Source organism: Salminus brasiliensis, chromosome 16 (genome assembly GCF_030463535.1).
Source record: "Salminus brasiliensis chromosome 16, fSalBra1.hap2, whole genome shotgun sequence".
Classification (NCBI taxonomy): domain Eukaryota; kingdom Metazoa; phylum Chordata; class Actinopteri; order Characiformes; family Bryconidae; genus Salminus; species Salminus brasiliensis.
In genome coordinates, this window is record NC_132893.1 from 21,541,769 (window position 1) to 21,558,860 (window position 17,092).

Below are 17,092 nucleotides of genomic sequence, written 5' to 3' on the forward strand. Positions count from 1 at the left end.
CTCTCCTCTGCTCTCTTCTCCAGCGTACTAGCTGTAGGTCAGTGCTGCAGGCAGGCAGGATTAGCAGTATAGGGAATAGGAAGGTCATGATTGCTTAATTAAACTTCATTATTCAGTAAAAACAAAAAGGACATTAAAAATTAAATATACCTTCGTATGAATCTACAGGGATTCGTCAGCAGTTTGCGTCACGATGAGCTTGCATATTTTTCATTTTTTCTTTACTAGCATTTGTTAGAGAGCACTACACTGCACCATTCACTCGACCAAAGGTGGTTTGTCTTTTTGCTATTCAAATACAGTCAAGATATGAAAATATTTAAATATATACAGTACTGTGCAAACATTTTGGCCACATTTAGTTGCTCAGTAAAACACTTAAATTAGAATAAACACTAATAATAACAGCATTAATATAAAATTAGTTATTTTAACTTATTGGGTGTCTAGAATTATTTATTAGTAGGGATGTCCCGTTCCGATTCAGTGATTCGGGATCAGGACCGATCAAGGCATGTTTTTTATCGGCTTTTAAATCTGTGGTTGGTGTGGCGCAACAGATAACACCACTACCTGTCACACACCATGTGGAAGACTGGGGTTCGATTCCCGGCCTATGTGACTATGCTGTGCTACACCAGTCCTTGGGCAAGACTCCCAACACTACATTGGCCCACCTCTGTAATACCAGTAACCTTGTAAGTCGCTTTGGATAAGAGCGTCAGCTAAAAGCCATAAATATAAATATATAAATATAAATCCCAATCCACTTCTGAGCCTTGTTTTTGTTGTGACTTGTCATGACTTTCAACTTATTATGGTGAACAAAACAAAAGAGAGCTTTATTTAAACTGAGTGTGGTGACGTTACCAGTCAACGAGGCTGAAGTTGTCCTTATACTCCAACTTTCCATATATAGAAGAACTTTTGGTACCATAGATAAAAAAAAAAGTCAATGTAAAGGTTCTTTACCTCAATAAGGGAGGCATATGTATCTATAGCTGATGGTATATATCGTTATATATATATAGTTAATATATATTAACTATTGCTTTTTTATACTGTACCACCCTTATTATTGTATTATATTATTTTGCTATATTGTTTAACTGCTACTGGCTGCTAAATTTCCTTCAGGATCAATAAAGTATCTATCTATCCATCCATTCATCCCTCCCAATGAATAAAAGTCCTTCAGTCTAATACTCTATCATCTCTCTAAACACCTGGTTTTGTAAATCAGTGATTAACACATTAAACCCCAGGTTTATTATTCAGTCATTAGACCGAATCTAGAAACCAGGATTGATTTATTTGGTAATTGATTTGTGGAGTCCCACAGGGTTCTATTCTAGGGTTTGCGAAACTGATGCTAATTGTGGCAGTAATGAAGTTATGAGAGTGAAGAGGAAACCGAAATCAGGAGAGCCGGTGACGGAGTTGAATAAATCTATGTGCTGACTGGGGACGTCCCAGAAATCTGGAACCGAGCTTTGTTCTTAAAAACTGGCTCACACTATCTCAACTACAAATTCTTGCTGCTTTTTACTGTGTTCATGCTCACCTGCATCTGTTCTAGTGTGATATTTTGGCTGTTTTACAAGCAGTAGCACTCGTATTGCTCAGATAAATGGTGTTAAATAATTGAAAACAAATATAAGTCCGGTTACGCAGCGTTGCTCAGTTCTCATGAGAGATCAGTTGCAGTAGCAGCCTTCCAGTGGCAGTGGCCAGGACGGCATTCTCTCTATTGCGAGTCAGTGTACCATCAATGTGATTTTGAAGCTGTTCTTTTATGGTGAAGTTGCTCTTTTATCTATTTTCTGATTACTCAATTCCGATATCTCTAGATCATGATGTTAGATTGTATGAAGAATGGCAGCATTATTAAGGAGTTGTGTTGCTGCGGATCAGGCACTGAGTAGCATGGAGTGTGTGAGCTCCGGCCTGGTAGCAGCGTGCCGGAGCCAGATAATGGCAGGGCAATAAAAGAGGGAGGCTATGGGTTAATGGTGAAGACTGCTTCTGTCTGATTTGCACTTGGAAAACGAAGCTATTTCACAAGGCAGAGACACTACTGTGTGTGTGTGTGTGTGTGTGTGTGTGTGTGTGTGTGTGTGTGTGTGTGTGTGTGCATGCTGAAATGAGATGTAAAAAGCATGGAGGAAATGGAGGACAGTGGGTGGCCATGCAGAGCTGCCTTTGATTCACTGCATACAAATACCAATTTGCTGAAGAGGGACAGCAGCTGTGTGTATGTGTGTGTGTTGTGATGGTCAGGGCAGCACCCAAGGGGATGCTGATGCACGTGATTTCTGGGACAGCAACACACAGACGCTGTCTCTGCTTGAAACACACATGCGCACACACACACACACACACGCACACACACACACACACACACATCCACCAGCACAAGCACAGGGGATTTGTGGAAATGGAGGGTTGCTGGTTCATATCCCAGTTGGGGGCCCTTAGGGGTTTCGACTGTCTTCTTGCAGGTTCCTACAACAAACCACTACAGACGCCCCTCAACCACTACAGATATACACACACACACATTCAAGTGTATGTGAGAATGTGTCACCTTGAAAGTCTTGACATGACCCAATATGATGTGCTGCAGTATGGTATAGTAAAGGGGGTATTAAAAAAGTCTCCTTTTCTCACTTCTGTTGGAGTAACCTTACAGTCTCTACTATCCAGGGAAGACTTTCTACTACATTTTGGAGCGATGCTGTGAGGATATGATTGCATTCAGCGATGGTGAGGTCAGGATGTTGGATGTTCACCATACTACCTCATCCCCAACAACCCAGCTCATCCCAAAACTATGGGATGGAGCACCAACCATCATTCCAGAGAACACAGTTCTACCGCTTCACAGCTCAATGCTTGAGGGTTTTATACCCCTCCAGCCAACACCTCTATTGTCTGTTGAGCTCTGTTGGCAGTACCTCTCTACAAGCACTAGACAAACTGTATGTTTGTGCATTTGCACATCTGCGCCAGCTTAAAGTAGCTGTATGCATTCATTAGAAGGGGTGTCCACAAACATTTGGACATGTTGTGTATGACAAGCAAGAGTTCAGTTTAAGGCAGTACCAAAGTGAACACTGCACAGAAACCTCAGGCTGGTGCGTCGCCTGCATTAAGACACAGGCAGAAACATCAAGATAAAAGTTCCTCTTCTTCCTCCTCGTCTTCCTCTTGGCAGATGCGTGTACGTCTCGGTGCTGTTCTGAAGAACATTGTGCACTAATATAACTGCATTACGGATTAGGCTGAGTGGCAGTGTGCTTGCTGTGGAGGGATCATTCAGCGGTCAGCTCCTCCAGCGGCAGCAGCGCAGCGTCCTGCTTCGTATTCAAATGGAATGCACCTCTTACTGACTCACGCAACTCCTACTGTCACAGGAAGCCAGCAAAACAATATGCAAATCAATTTAATTAATCACTTTCCAGGGGAATTTAGCGAACGTGTGCGGTTTAATCACTTAAGCGAGAGATTATTCAAATTCCTTATCCGAGTCATTTAGAGAACATAGTGGCATTGTGGGCATTGTGTGTGTTATTAGCGTGGGCTCTGGGTCCTTCTCTGAAGTGGGAGACGTAATGAGAAAAGAGCAGATGCAGCACGAGCTTTCATGTGCACAAGCAGAGAGAGGCCGTGAGGATTGCGGACAGCCGTCCACTCGGACAAAGCGCTTCTGGAGAAAAGGTCTGTGGTCAGATGAGACCGAGGCTGCGTTCACACAGCAGGTAAAGGTGGCCCAAATCATGTGCAACACCACACTGATTCAGACACTGTCAATTCTGCCCACTTGCATACATGCTATTGAAATCTGATGCTTATCTGATACGTGGAAACACGAATCAGGGTTGAATCTACTGTTTAAAGACCTAAGTTCAGAGGAAATCGATGGACTGAATGCTGTTTGTCTTGCTTTTATGTGTAGAGATATTTTATTGGGGGGGGGGGGGGTCACTCTGAGGAGAACGTAAAATAGACGACAGACAGACAGCAGTGAGGAGGTTCTCAGTGGCGGATGATATTTGGAGTGGATGTCTCTGTTCGAATCAAATTAGAAGGAACATTTCACAGCGGCCGAATGTGCTCAGCTTATGTAAAGCAAAAGCATTTATTTATTTCTGATCATTTACATCTATTTTTAATATCGTTTATTTATTTACCTTTGAGATATAGCAGTGGACGGTTAATGCTTCCGAATAGGTGGTTTGAAATTGCAAGTTTTTATTGGATGTAAGATTGTACCCATTGCCTCATCACGGGGTAAAATAGGGCAATTATTTATTTATTTATTTTTAATTATTTTTTTTTTAGTTTTAGTGAACGAACAAATGAATATATGACTGCATTCAGTGGAGCCCAAACAGTGTGTGTTAGTCAGGTCAGGCCTTTTCCTTTTTCTTAAGGCATGGATATAATGCACAAACATCCATTGTAGTCAGTTGTTCCTATTTTAGACCTATTATAAACACTTGCCTTCTTTTAACCGTGATAAATCATGGTGATAAATCATGCAGTGAAATATTCAGAAAATATCGTGACATTGAGGTTTATCAGTAAAGCTTTTAATTAATTTATTAATTAATTTATTTATATATCTAATATTTTTTTAAATAAATAAAGAGCCTCTTAAGACCTTCTTCTTGGTGCACTTTTAAAGCATGGCTGCTGAAAGGCAGAAACGGAACTCCCCACTGCCCTGCTCTGAGCTGTAGCACAGCGGCACAGTGAGGCATTATAGGATTAATAACATTTAACACAGAGCTGCATTTATCCATTTAGAAAGTCATTCACAGCTGCCCCTTAGAATAACGCTAATTTAATAAAGCAGTCCAGCGACAATCCTTTACTGCAGACCACATGATTTTTCCATGACAGTGTGTGTGTGTTGGGGAGTTGCGTGAGGTGTTGGGTGTGTTTGGATGTGTGAGTATGAGGAGTATGCATGCGTGTGTGTGTACAGGTTGTGTGTTTGTCGGGAGGGAGGGGTAATTGAAACTCTGCAAGCTTCCTGCTTCCTTCACGTGTCTAGGCGTAAACATGCGGTTGTTTGGAAGCACGAATGGCTCCTGATATGTGGTCTGATACGCATTGATCCAGTTTTATATAACCAGAATATTTTACATGGCTTTTATGATCTATGATTTATGTTCTCCTCCTCCTCTTTTGTCGTCTTCTCCTCCTCCTCCTTCTCTTCCTCCTCCCTCTTCTTATGCTCTTTTTCTTCTGTTTCCCTTCCTTCTCCTTCCCGTTCTTTCTCCTTCTTCCACTTTTCCTGTTTCTCCTTCTTCTCCTTTTCCTTCTTCCACTTTTCCTGTTTCTCCTTCTTCTCCTTTTCCTTCTTCCACTTTTCCTGTTTCTCCTTCCCTTTCTTTCCCCCTCTTCTTCTCCTTCTCCCTCTCGGTCTTCTCCTGCTTCTTCTCCTCCTCATCCCATATTTCTTCTTTTTCCCCTCCTTCTCCTTCCTTTTTCTCCTTCTCCTTCCCATTCTTTCTCCTTCTTCTACTTTTTCCTGTTTCTCCTTTTTCCTCCTCCTCCTTCTTCTCCTCCTTCTTCTCCTCCTTCTTCTCCTCCTTCTCCTTCTCCCCCTTCTTTTTTCCCCCCTCTCCTACTTGCACGTCTTCTCTTTCTTTTTCCCTTTCTGAAAGAAGTGTTTTATTCATAGGCTTTTATGATTGTTGTCCTCCTCCTCTTTTGTCTTCTTCTCCTCCTTCTCCTCCTCCTCCCTCTTCTTATCCTCTTTTTTTTCTGTTTCCCTTCCTTCTCCTTCCTTTTTTTCTCTTTCTCCTTCCCGTTCTTTCTCCTTCTTTCACTTTTTCCTGTTTCTCCTTTTCCCTCCTCTCAAGCTTCTTCTTCTTCTTCTCCTCTTCCTCCTCCTCCTCTTTCTTTTTTCCCCTCTCCTACTTGCACGTCTTCTCTTTCTTCTTCCCTTTCTTTCTCCCTTTTCCTCTCGTTCTCCCTCACTTTCTTCTCCTCCTGCTTTTTCTCCTCCTGCTTTTTCTCCTTTCTCCTTCTTTTTCCCCTCCTTCTTTCCTTTTTCTCTTTTTCCTTCCCATTCTTTCTTTTTCTCTGTCTTCCACTTTTTCTGTTTCTCCTTTCCGGTCTCCTTTTCCTCCTCTTCTCCTTCTTCTTTTCCTTTTCCTTCTTCTTTTCCTTTTCCTTTTTCTTCTTCTCCTTCTTCTTCTTCTCCTCCTTCTCTGTGTTGTACTGCAGTTAAGCATACAGTTATAGGCATATCATATACATTTGTTCATTACTCCCCATAAAAGTATAAGCTTTGTGTCGAGAGTAAGTAAACAGTGGTGTTGTCTTTATTGCCTGTTGCTTTCAGGAACTCTTCAGGGAAGGAAAAGATCTTTTATCAGAAATTCCTGATTGCAGCACCCTCTAGTAATTGTTCTATGTTCTAGATAGGTCTGTGGAACCCTGCTGCACCCCTCATGCCTCTCTGTTCAACAGAAGGAAGTCCGCTCTGGGCTCCGGAGCCGGCCTGTGTTTGTTGCTAGGTGATCTGTGTTCTGAGAGCGGTCTTTAAATAGCTCAGAGCTAAGAAGTACAATGCACTTTCCCTCGATTTGCATCACACACCTCTACAAAGTGACATCTGGGCTTCGGTCTCTTCCATGTGGTTCCGCTCGTCTTTGGGTATACGTACTAGGTGATGTGCTTGTTTAGACAAGGCTCTTTCCTGAAGTTGTTCAGGCTGCACATGTTCACAGAAAAGCATCCCGTGAAATTGCAGGGGTTTTCAGTTGAATCCACGGCTCGATGACTGGATCTTTGCATCACTTCAACTTGAGGATGTTTGGGGATGCTTTTAATGAGGTGCCTTTCCTTGACATCAGCAGAAGAGTTTGATTGTTAAGCTCTTTAAGCCCCCTTACGCTGCGCTAACAAGACTTCAGACCTCAGTGTTCCCTGGTGAGTTCAGCTCGGCTGTGAGGAAAAGGCATGGCAAACTTTTAAATGGCTGTTATTCACTGGAGTGTCAGTGTACACAGTACAGAGCAAAGTTTTACTCAACTTAGATGGGGAGGATCGGTGAGGCTGGCCAGTTTATCCCATTTATAAAATTCCTTTTCTTACGGTTTCTAGTTCTTTGCTGTCGGCTATTTCGTCCTTCAGTTTCTGAGATATCCACACCGTTCCAGCTCCAATTGCGGCTTTTTGATCAGATGTGCTGTTTCTGTATAGCATTGAATTTTTCCCCTAGGAATAAATGGTACACACTGATACAAATACAGCACTAACACCCAACAAACCCAATAGGGTACCACAGCAACCACTTGGCAACATGCTAGCATCCACCTCGGGTACCGTAACAACTGCCTAGTAACTACTAAGCAACTGTATAGCAGCCACCTAGCAACACTATTGCGCCCATGTTTAGCAAATGCCTGGGATGTCCTAGCATCCATCTAGGAACCCCATAGCAAACATGTATGATGCCATAGCAACTGCCTCGCATTGCCAAAGAAACCACCTAGCAACATGCTAGCATCCACCTCAGGTACCGTAACAACTGCCTAGTAACTACTAAGCAACACTATAGCAGCCACCCAGCAACATTTATAGTGAGCACTTAGGAATACTATAGCAACCTCCTCAGCAACCACATGGGATACCACAACACCATAGCAGCCACTTAGCAACACCTATAGCACTCATGTACAACAAACATCTAGCAACCCTAAAGCAAGTACATATGATACCATAGCAACTGCCTAGCATTGCCTTAGCAACCTTGCAACACTCTAGCAACCACTGAGCAACTCCATAGCAGCCACCGTGCAACATTATAGTGAGCACTTAAAAAATCTCATAGCAACACCATAGCAGCCACCTAGCAACACTATTGCGCCCATGTTTAGCAAATGCCTAGGATGTCCTAGCATCCATCTAGCAACCCCATAGCAAATATGTATGATGCCATAGCAACTGCCTCGCATTGCCAAAGAAATCACCTAGCAACACTGGTTAACACTATTGTATCCCACATGGTCTTACTACACTGCCACAAACACCCTCATAGCAGATACATATGATACCATAGCAACTGCCTAGCATTGCCATAGCAACACCCTAGCAACTCCATAGCAACCACCTAGCAACACCATGGCAGCGCAGTAATAACCATGTGGGATACAATAGCAACTGCCTAGAAACAACTAAGCAACTCCATAACAACCACCCAGCACTGTCAAAACAACACTATACAACCAACTAGCAACTACTTACACCCAAACATTTTACCAAATACCTTGAATACCTTAGCAACCACCTAGCAACGTCAAAGTAACCATCTAGCAACTAGCAACCACCTTATGTACCATGACAACCACCTAGCAGAAGGTTTCTTTGATTTGTATTGATTTGTATTGACTCTATCTCTTTCTCTCTCTCTCTTTGCAGTTACATTTTTCGGCTGAGCTGCACGCGGCTGGGCCAGTGGGCCATCGGCTACGTCACCAGTGATGGAAACATCCTGCAGACCATCCCCCACAACAAACCGCTCTTCCAGGCACTCATCGATGGCTGCCGGGAAGGCTTGTAAGTGCTGCCTCCACAGGGCCAGCGACCCGGCACGGGACACAACTCTGAAACAAACACTGTAAACAGAGGCCTGACTGAGAGGAGCTCACTTCCTGTGTCCTGCTCAACCAGTCAGACATCGACACATTCTAAACCCCTGCTCAGAAAACAGGATCAGATTAAAGGGAAGAACTTTCTAAAAGCTTATTGATGGAGGAATGAGGAAGCGATCAATTATTCAGTGTATATGAGGGTTTCTAGGAGAACTTACTGTCTGATATCTCTCTCGCTCTCTCACTCGCTCTCTCTGAATATCTTTCTGTCTCTCTGTCATTCTGCCCCGGCTGCTAGGTGTATTTCGGTTGTTTTGTCTGATGCTGAAGGCGTCAGTGTCAGGTTTAACGGTGACGTGCTGTCAGAGTGTCAGATTCAGCTGTCTGTGAGGGAAGAGACGAGCTATCTGAGAGCGTGTCTGAGCGTTTCTCTGTTTTCCCCCTCTCTTTTCTTTTTCACGTTCTCACGCTGTCGAGTCCAAAACATTCCTCTCCTCAGTCAGATCAGCCTACAGGTGAGAACACTGAAGCAGAGTGCTGCAGGATTGTTGCCGGAGTGTTTCTCAGTCTAGCTGTACTTTACTTCTCCTCCTTCTCTACTTCTCCACTTCTCCATGCGTCTGCTCACTAAATGACAGCAGTAGTCTTGAAGGCATCCATAGAAAAAATGGGAGCAGACACCTGTGCTATGGAAGGCTCTTTGAGCGATGCCATAGCAGAACCACGTTTGGTTCCCTGAAGAACATTTTTTACAGTAGAGATGGTGAGTGTGAAGAACCTTTACATCAAGGGAAGGTTCATTACACCTTGACTCCTACATCTCCTTCTTTTTGGGACCAGAAGTGGTTCTTTTTATTCATTTATTAGAAGGGTATGAGGAAAATCAGTAGCATAACAGTAGTAGTAATAACCATGAGCGTCATTTCCCTTTCATGGCCATCTTCTTGAAAAGCAGGAGGGAAGTAATTGCAAATAACCGGAACAGTGCCAGTAATGGCAGGTCAGACGGACCTGGTTTTCTGTAAAACAGACACGTCTCCCTGCTTCTCTGTGTCTGATTGTGTGATTTTCTTGCCTGCCCCGGCTGAGTGGCTGTATAACTGCAGCTAATGCAGCGTGACCGCTGCTCTGCCACTCCACTGGCTCTGGCCGGGCTTTGAGAAAACAGTAAGGGAGAGGAGGGCGGGGTGGGGAGTTTTGCTCCGTGTACTGTGTAGTGTACTGTAACTCAGACTGTGTTTCTTTTCTCTTTCTCTCCCGTTTCATCTGTCTGTAGCTACCTGTTCCCCGATGGCCGCAGCTATAACCCCGACCTGACCGGCCTGTGTGAGCCCACTCCACACGACCACATCAAAGTCACACAGGTAGGGAGGGCACTAATTGGAAGTCTGTTTATATGTGCGCAGGCGTCATTTGAGAGTCTGCTCATGCGTTCATGCATAACCACATGCACATGCTAGATGCATGTGCCTGCTTGGCTGACTTTGTCACTGATTGGCTGTTTGAAATGGTGACATTTTTCAATCTTCCCTTTAAAGAAGTTAAAGGAGTCGTGAAAAATCAAACGGCATGATTTATCATCTACCCCGGCTGCAGTCAGTCAGCCAAGACGTGTTTGATATCTGAGATGTGCTTCCTCAATTTTAAGCGAGAGATGCTAGGCTAACGTTGCTAACAAACGCTGGATGCATTCAGCTGCTTTAAGATGCACCAGTTGCTGATACAGATGTGCAAATACACCCATACACACACAGCTCGGATAGTCCCTGTACTTCCTATAGATTAGGACTCTCTGGACCAGATAAACATGAACCTGGTGTTACCATGTCTAGGTGTGCCAGGTGTGAGCTTGAGGGGTATAAAGCCCCCCAGCATTATGCTGTGAAGCAGTGGAACTGTGTTCTCTGGAATGATGGGGCTGCATCCAGTACCCTTGGGATGAGTTGGGAAGTTGAGGACGAGGTGGGATGGTAATCATCCAACATCCTGACCTCACTAACGCTCTAGCCACTAAATGCAATCAAATGCCCACAGCAGTGCTGCAAACTCAAGTAGAAAGCCTTCTCTTGGACAGCAGAGACAGTTACTTTTTTTTTGGAGGAAACAATGAATGAGCAGGTGTCCCAATACTTTTGTCCTTGTGGTCATAACACAACGATCTGGATATGTTTTAAGAGGGTTGTCAGTTTAGGCAGGTATTTAGAGATATGTCATTGGTGACAGTTTTACCTCCAGTGTTTGTTAGCAACATTAGCCTAGCATCTCCTGTTACTAAAGAAACAAAAACCACGGACTTCGGATATCAAACGTCCTGGCCGATCAAATAATAATACTGTGCTTTTTTGATAATACTTTGCTTTTGTGGTCATTTACAAAACCATGTCACATGACTACAACCAGTAGCCAGAGCCACCCTGAAGCATGAATTATCTCCAGACTATCAGTTTTAACTCCCCTCTTTCTCTTTGTCTCTCTGCAGGAGCAATACGAGCTGTACTGTGAAATGGGCTCTACGTTTCAGCTGTGCAAAATATGCGCCGAGAACGATAAGGACGTGAAGATTGAACCTTGCGGCCACCTCATGTGCACCTCCTGTCTCACAGCGTGGCAGGTACAGCCACCTCCACTGTCGCACGTATTCCTCCTATAAGCTAAGAGGCTAAGAGGCATTTCACAAGCTGAGCTCGACCCCTGCTTTAGGCATACAAGCCAGACATGAATTCTTTTGTAACAACTGTTGCGAGGTTGGGCCAGTCTCACAGCATATTGGCCAGAAACCCCCATTTAACCTAATGAGAAGCTGTAGTGATCTTTGTTCAGAGTCATTACATAACGCTTTGCAGTTTTCAGTTTAAAAGGCTTCGCTACTGAGCTGGACTGTGGCGCTGTAGCTAATTGAAACTTGGCAGGTTGGAAACAACAATGGGTTTGCCGTAGTGCCAACATTAGCTCAGTTACATGACTATGTCTGATCTGTTTGAACATTGTCCTCCTTCACACAGATGCAAGATAAATCATGTGGCGTGTTGCAGTTTTTCATTTGAATCAGTAGGATTTAGGCAGCATTGTGTAGAAAATCACAACAGTTGCCCTGAGGGAAGTTCATTAGTGCCCTTGTTTGATCCCAGTTCCTTAATGTTGAGTATCGGCCAATTCCAGTCTGACCTTTGGATTGTCATACGTTATTCAGCCACACAACTTTGCAAAGTTATTAATTAATGCTACAGTATGTGAGTAATGTAACATACGGTTGTATATACCTACTTTATTAAATGTTAGTTTTATAGTGTTTAATATGGTTGTGATTCAGTTTGACCGTGTTCCCAGTACTACGGTGTCTGATTATGACTTCTTTACTATAGTACTGCAGTGTCTGATTATGGTGGCTTTAGTACAGTACTACAGTATCTGATAATGGCGACCTTACAGCATTATCACGATGTCCGATTATGGTGGCTTTAGTACAGTACTACAGTATCTGATAATGGGGACCTTACTGCATTACCACAGTGTCCGATTATGGTGGCTTTAGTACAGTACTACAGTATCTGATAATGGCGACCTTACTGCATTACCACAGTGTCCGATTATGGTGGCTTTAGAACAGCACTACAGTATCTGATTATGGCGACCTTACTTCATTACCACGGTGTCCGATTATGGTGGCTTTACTACAGTACTATAGTATCTGATTATGGCGACCTTACAGCATTATCACAATGTCCGATTATGGTGGCTTTACTACAGTACTATAGTATCTGATTATGGCGACCTTACTGCATTACCACGGTGTCCGATTATGGCGGCTTTACTACAGTACTACAGTATCTGAATATGGTGACCTTACTGCATTGCCACAATGTCCGATTATGGCGGCTTTACTACAGAACAGCAGTGTCTGATTATGGCAGCTATACTACAGTGGATTGCGCTCATTGGTATAGCTGATACCCGAGCCATCAAAAATCTCCAGGATCCCCCTTAATCTTGATGCTCTAGATCGGATCGAAACATCCCAAGAAAGAATGCATTTGTGGGCGGAGTATGGACAGGTCAGTTGTGTGGGACGTGGAGAGTTCTGGAACTCGCTCTGAATGAACCTGTTTCATATGTTCTAGCTGTAGGTGTTTGCCTTGATGCTCACGGGCAGCTTTATCAGGAGGTCGGTCTGTTTTCTGGAGTCAGGCTCCACTGAACTGCAAAAGCAGAAATGAAAGCCGTTTAGGGATGCGTGACGGCAGATAGCACGCTTTATTGTACAGCTGTGCCCGGGCAGAAAGCGCAGACAAGTTCTCTCACAGCGCTCTGATGCAGAGCCGTTTCAGCGCCGCCTGGCTCTCTGTTAAGTGGCTCTGGTGGAGAGTGTGTTTTAATCATCGCTTGATGAATATTAAGCGTCGTCTGAGAGACTTCGCAGATTGCAGCTTGGTGCAGTTTGCTAGAGTAATGCTCCATCTTAACAGCTTTCAAACGAGGACGATATGTCCATCCTGTCCTTCTGCTGACCTTCTCTGATAACTGTGCTGGACGTGATAACACAGCAAGGAAGGGAAATATTTACAGGTTTGGTTGCCAAGATTGCATACATGTGTGTTTATGTATGCGTATGTGTATGTGTGTTTATAATCACCTTCGTAATGACTCATTAGTTGCGGCCAGAGACGGCTATAACTTTGCCGTGTCACTGGAGCATCTGTGCAGCTTTCCAGTAAACAGCTTCCTCTGACAGATCAGTTCAGAGGTGACTGGCCAAGCAGGGAAGCTAGTCTTCAGCAGCCCATATGTGTACATGTCATCGCCCTTGACGCAAGCAGGCTACTGGTCTACAGTAACCTGGATGCGTGGGTGTCATCGCTCTTGACGCACATGGGCTTCTGGTTTACTGCGGAGAGTACGTGTGACTGCCATTGCTGCAGAGGAAGCGGCTGCAGTACACTGTCATTAGCTACCTTTGCCCTACAATAGCTGTGGGATGAAGAGGTATACAGGCTAAAGGGTTGAGGTGGGGTGGTGATCATCTAACATCCTGACCTCATTAATGCTCTTGTCGCTGAATGCGATCACAGCAGTGCGCCAAAATCTAGTAGAAAGCCTTCACTGGACAGTAGAGACAGTTACTCTACTGTACTACTGCAACAAAAGCAGGATATTTTTTTATGCTCATGATTTTGTGAGAAACGATGAAAGAGCAGGTGTCCCAATATTTTTGCCCATATAGTTTATACATAGTAATAGGTTAAATAGTGTGGGTTTAAATATGATTTAAAACTGACCCAAATATGTGGTGGTGTTTTTTTTTTTTTTTTTTTTTTTTTTTTTTTTTGATGGTTTGTTTAATTATGCAAGTATTATAGGCACCAAAAGAATGATGAAATTATTTAATTATCTGTTGATTTGCTTGCTTTTAGTGAAGAAACCAGTGATACCTGGATCTACCTGGATCCACATCCGTTGCCACAATAATGATCCAGACTGGGGTCGAGCAAACAAAACATTTTATTTATTTATGTTATTTGATTTGTTTGTCACATCCTAAGGTCAAGCAGTTCAGTGTACTGGATGACAATAAACAGCACCCGAAATCTGATCTGGTCAAACCAAGTCTCATGTCCAGAGGTCTGATTTGAATCAGATTTGAAAGCCCACTAAATCTGCATTAAATCTGATGGGCAAATTAAATTTCTTGTCTGTTACATTTTGCAGTTCAGACCATAGAAAAGAAAATCTCTCCTGCTCAAATTAAATGAGTTAAAAAATAAATAAATAAAAATCGGATTTGAGCTGCCTGTCTGAACAAAGCCTCGGAGTCCCCCTGTGGGGAAAACTCTCCATTCTTAACTCCTCGTCCCTGTTAAAATCACTTTACTGTTGGAGAACCTGAGACGAGGACTGTCTCAGAATGTAGCTGCCAGGCCCATTAATATTCATTGCTTTTTTTTGTGAGTTTGAAGGGGGGGGGGGTAATCACCTGAAGCATTCAACACACACACACACACACACACACACACACACACATACACACTCACAAATCTATTGTCCACACTTGAAGTTAAAGAGTCATCAAGCCCACAAAAAAAATAAAATTGTGTGCACAGTGAACCCGTTCTCAGAAGCGGTCTCTGAAGGGGTCCTCGTTTTGAACAGCTTTAATGGGGCTCGGTAATAGAGAGCTCTCATTCTCTAAGCCTGCAACTCTAATTAGTATTAGCTTTCAAACGGCGCTTTGATGCCGCGCAGCAAGTCCCCGTCCAGATGGCGTCCGAGATCATCTTTTGTTCTTGTAAATATTGACACTCTTTGATTCTGTGAGTTTAAGTAGAGGAAATGAAAGATGGATGTTCTTTTTTTTTTTTGGGCCTCCCTCATGCCATGTGCAATCTGTCACCAGGGGTGGAAGGCTGCAAGTTGATGGAGCTGTTTTCCTCTTAGAATGTGTGCGTCCATGTGTGTGTGCGCGCCCCTGTCCCTGAATCAGCCTGCAAGTGCTCGTTTAAAAGAGAAGAGGCGGCTTATGTGGTACCAGAGCCTGCAGATCAGGCCTCAGTGAAGGCATGTGTTCTCCAGCTGGTGCTGACTGCCGCTCTTGCCGCCTCCTTGCGCCTCCGATTTAGCAAGGAAAGCACTTCCTCATGCGCGGGGACTGTTTACAGCTTTAGGCAAATAAGCAGGCCAAACCCGCCGAGATGGGCCCTCAGCAGAGGTGCGTGTGTTTGTCTGTGATGATGTCCATGTGTGCGTACATGCTAGTGTTCACGTCTGGTGAAAGAGTTGTCTGCTATTTCAGGAGGTTTTTGCTTGCGTCGGAATGTCGTGTTGTTTCTCGTGTTAACTAGTTACATTCCTCCCTCTCCCCCGCAGGAGTCAGACGGCCAGGGATGTCCGTTCTGCCGCTGCGAGATTAAGGGCACGGAACGCATCATCGTGGACCCTTTTGACCCGCGCAACGAAGGTGCCAAATGCTTCTTCCTGGAGCAGTTCAACTCGCCTATGCTGGACCTGGACGACGATGACGACCGAGATGATTCGCTCGTTATGAACGGCCTGGCCAACATCAGGAAGGTAAAGAGGGCTGTGAGTCACAGAGCTGTTTATTCCTCCCTCGTAGCTTTTCAAATGTAGGCATTCCCGTGGTCTTGTTCTCTTCAGGTCTTCAGGAGTCCTCTAGAGCTCTCTACTGGTGTCTTTCGGCCGTGTTGACTAAAGAAACAGTTAGATACTGACAGTAAAACGGATGACCAGATATGATGACCCGTCATTGCCATCACCAGTTGTCATTACCATTACAAATACATTGTCATGGATTTCCAAACACTACTCTACAGCTAGTATACGAGGCACTTCATCCATCCATATTGTTTTGGATGTTGTTATTGAAAATATTGTCGTAACAGTATAAACAGTAATGATGCTGAGTAAATCTACTTCATGGTTAGGAGGAATATGTCATTAACTTGCTTACTTTTAACTCTTCTAAAGTGCTCCCCTGTCAGTCTTTGTCCCCAAACAGAAGTTCCTTACAGAAATCATAGGCTGTTACGGTAATGACATGTCGATATCATGACGGGGCAGTAATACATTGTTAAAAAATATGCAGTAATGATTCAGATAGATCCAAATTCCTCACTATATAATTTTATTGGAGCAGAGAAACGTCAAGCTCTGGGTTCAGTGTCTTCCTCAAGAGCACAACCCAGTCAGCTGTGGGATTTGATCCCATGCTGTTGGATCACCTCTCTTACCACTAGTCAGTGGCCTCCTCCCCATTGGCAAGTTCCAATGCAACAATGCCGCTGTTTTTCTGAACACAGATTTAACCTTTTTTAGTTATGGATGGCAACTAACCGCAGAAGCCTAGTCATATTTACTTCGATATTAGACACTGAAGAAATTCTTCTGATATTAGAAACTGTGAAATGCATTCACTTCTTGGTATTTAGCTCACATTCTATTCTATGCCTGACACCACACATTTATGTATTTCTACTTTTAATCATTGTCATTTAGAACTTAATAGGCAGCTTCTGCATTATCCAACGGGTTCTCTAAAGGTCCAAACTTCTTTGCTTCTGCTGCTTCCCCCCCCACCCCCCACCCCCCCCTTTCCCTGCTTCACTTCAAACGGCTCTATCACTGGCACTCGACACCGGTGAGCAGACTCTCTGCCGGATCTGTGGACGAGAGCGAGCGTCTTTCAAAGGAGACACTCTGTTCTGCGCCAGCATGAATGTCAGCCATTTTTATTGGAGAAAGAAAGCCTTTCTCTTCTACTTTGCAGAGATATCGAGCTCTCATCAGCAATATCGATGCTGTTTTGTTAGTAATTTGAAAAGCATAGAAAAGCAACTTAAAGAACATAAAGAGAACAAATTAACCATAAAAGCCAATGAGAAGTTCATTGAGAAGAGATCACAAGCGCAGAGAAAGCGGGTAGGCCGGTCCTCACTGTTACAAAAAGGCAAAATACAATTAACGGCTTT

General features: G+C 43.8%; 1 protein-coding gene across 1 annotated transcript in view; it reads left to right on the forward strand.

Annotated features, from left to right (window-relative positions):
* cblb (Cbl proto-oncogene B, E3 ubiquitin protein ligase) overlaps positions 1-17,092 on the forward strand; it is a 105,089-nt gene that overhangs the window by 64,910 nt on the left and 23,087 nt on the right. Inside the window, exons 7-10 of the mRNA XM_072658248.1 lie at positions 8,443-8,580; positions 9,892-9,979; positions 11,095-11,226; positions 15,474-15,674. Of these exons, the coding sequence (XP_072514349.1) occupies positions 8,443-8,580; positions 9,892-9,979; positions 11,095-11,226; positions 15,474-15,674 (559 nt within the window). The remainder of the gene's footprint in view (positions 1-8,442; positions 8,581-9,891; positions 9,980-11,094; positions 11,227-15,473; positions 15,675-17,092) is intronic.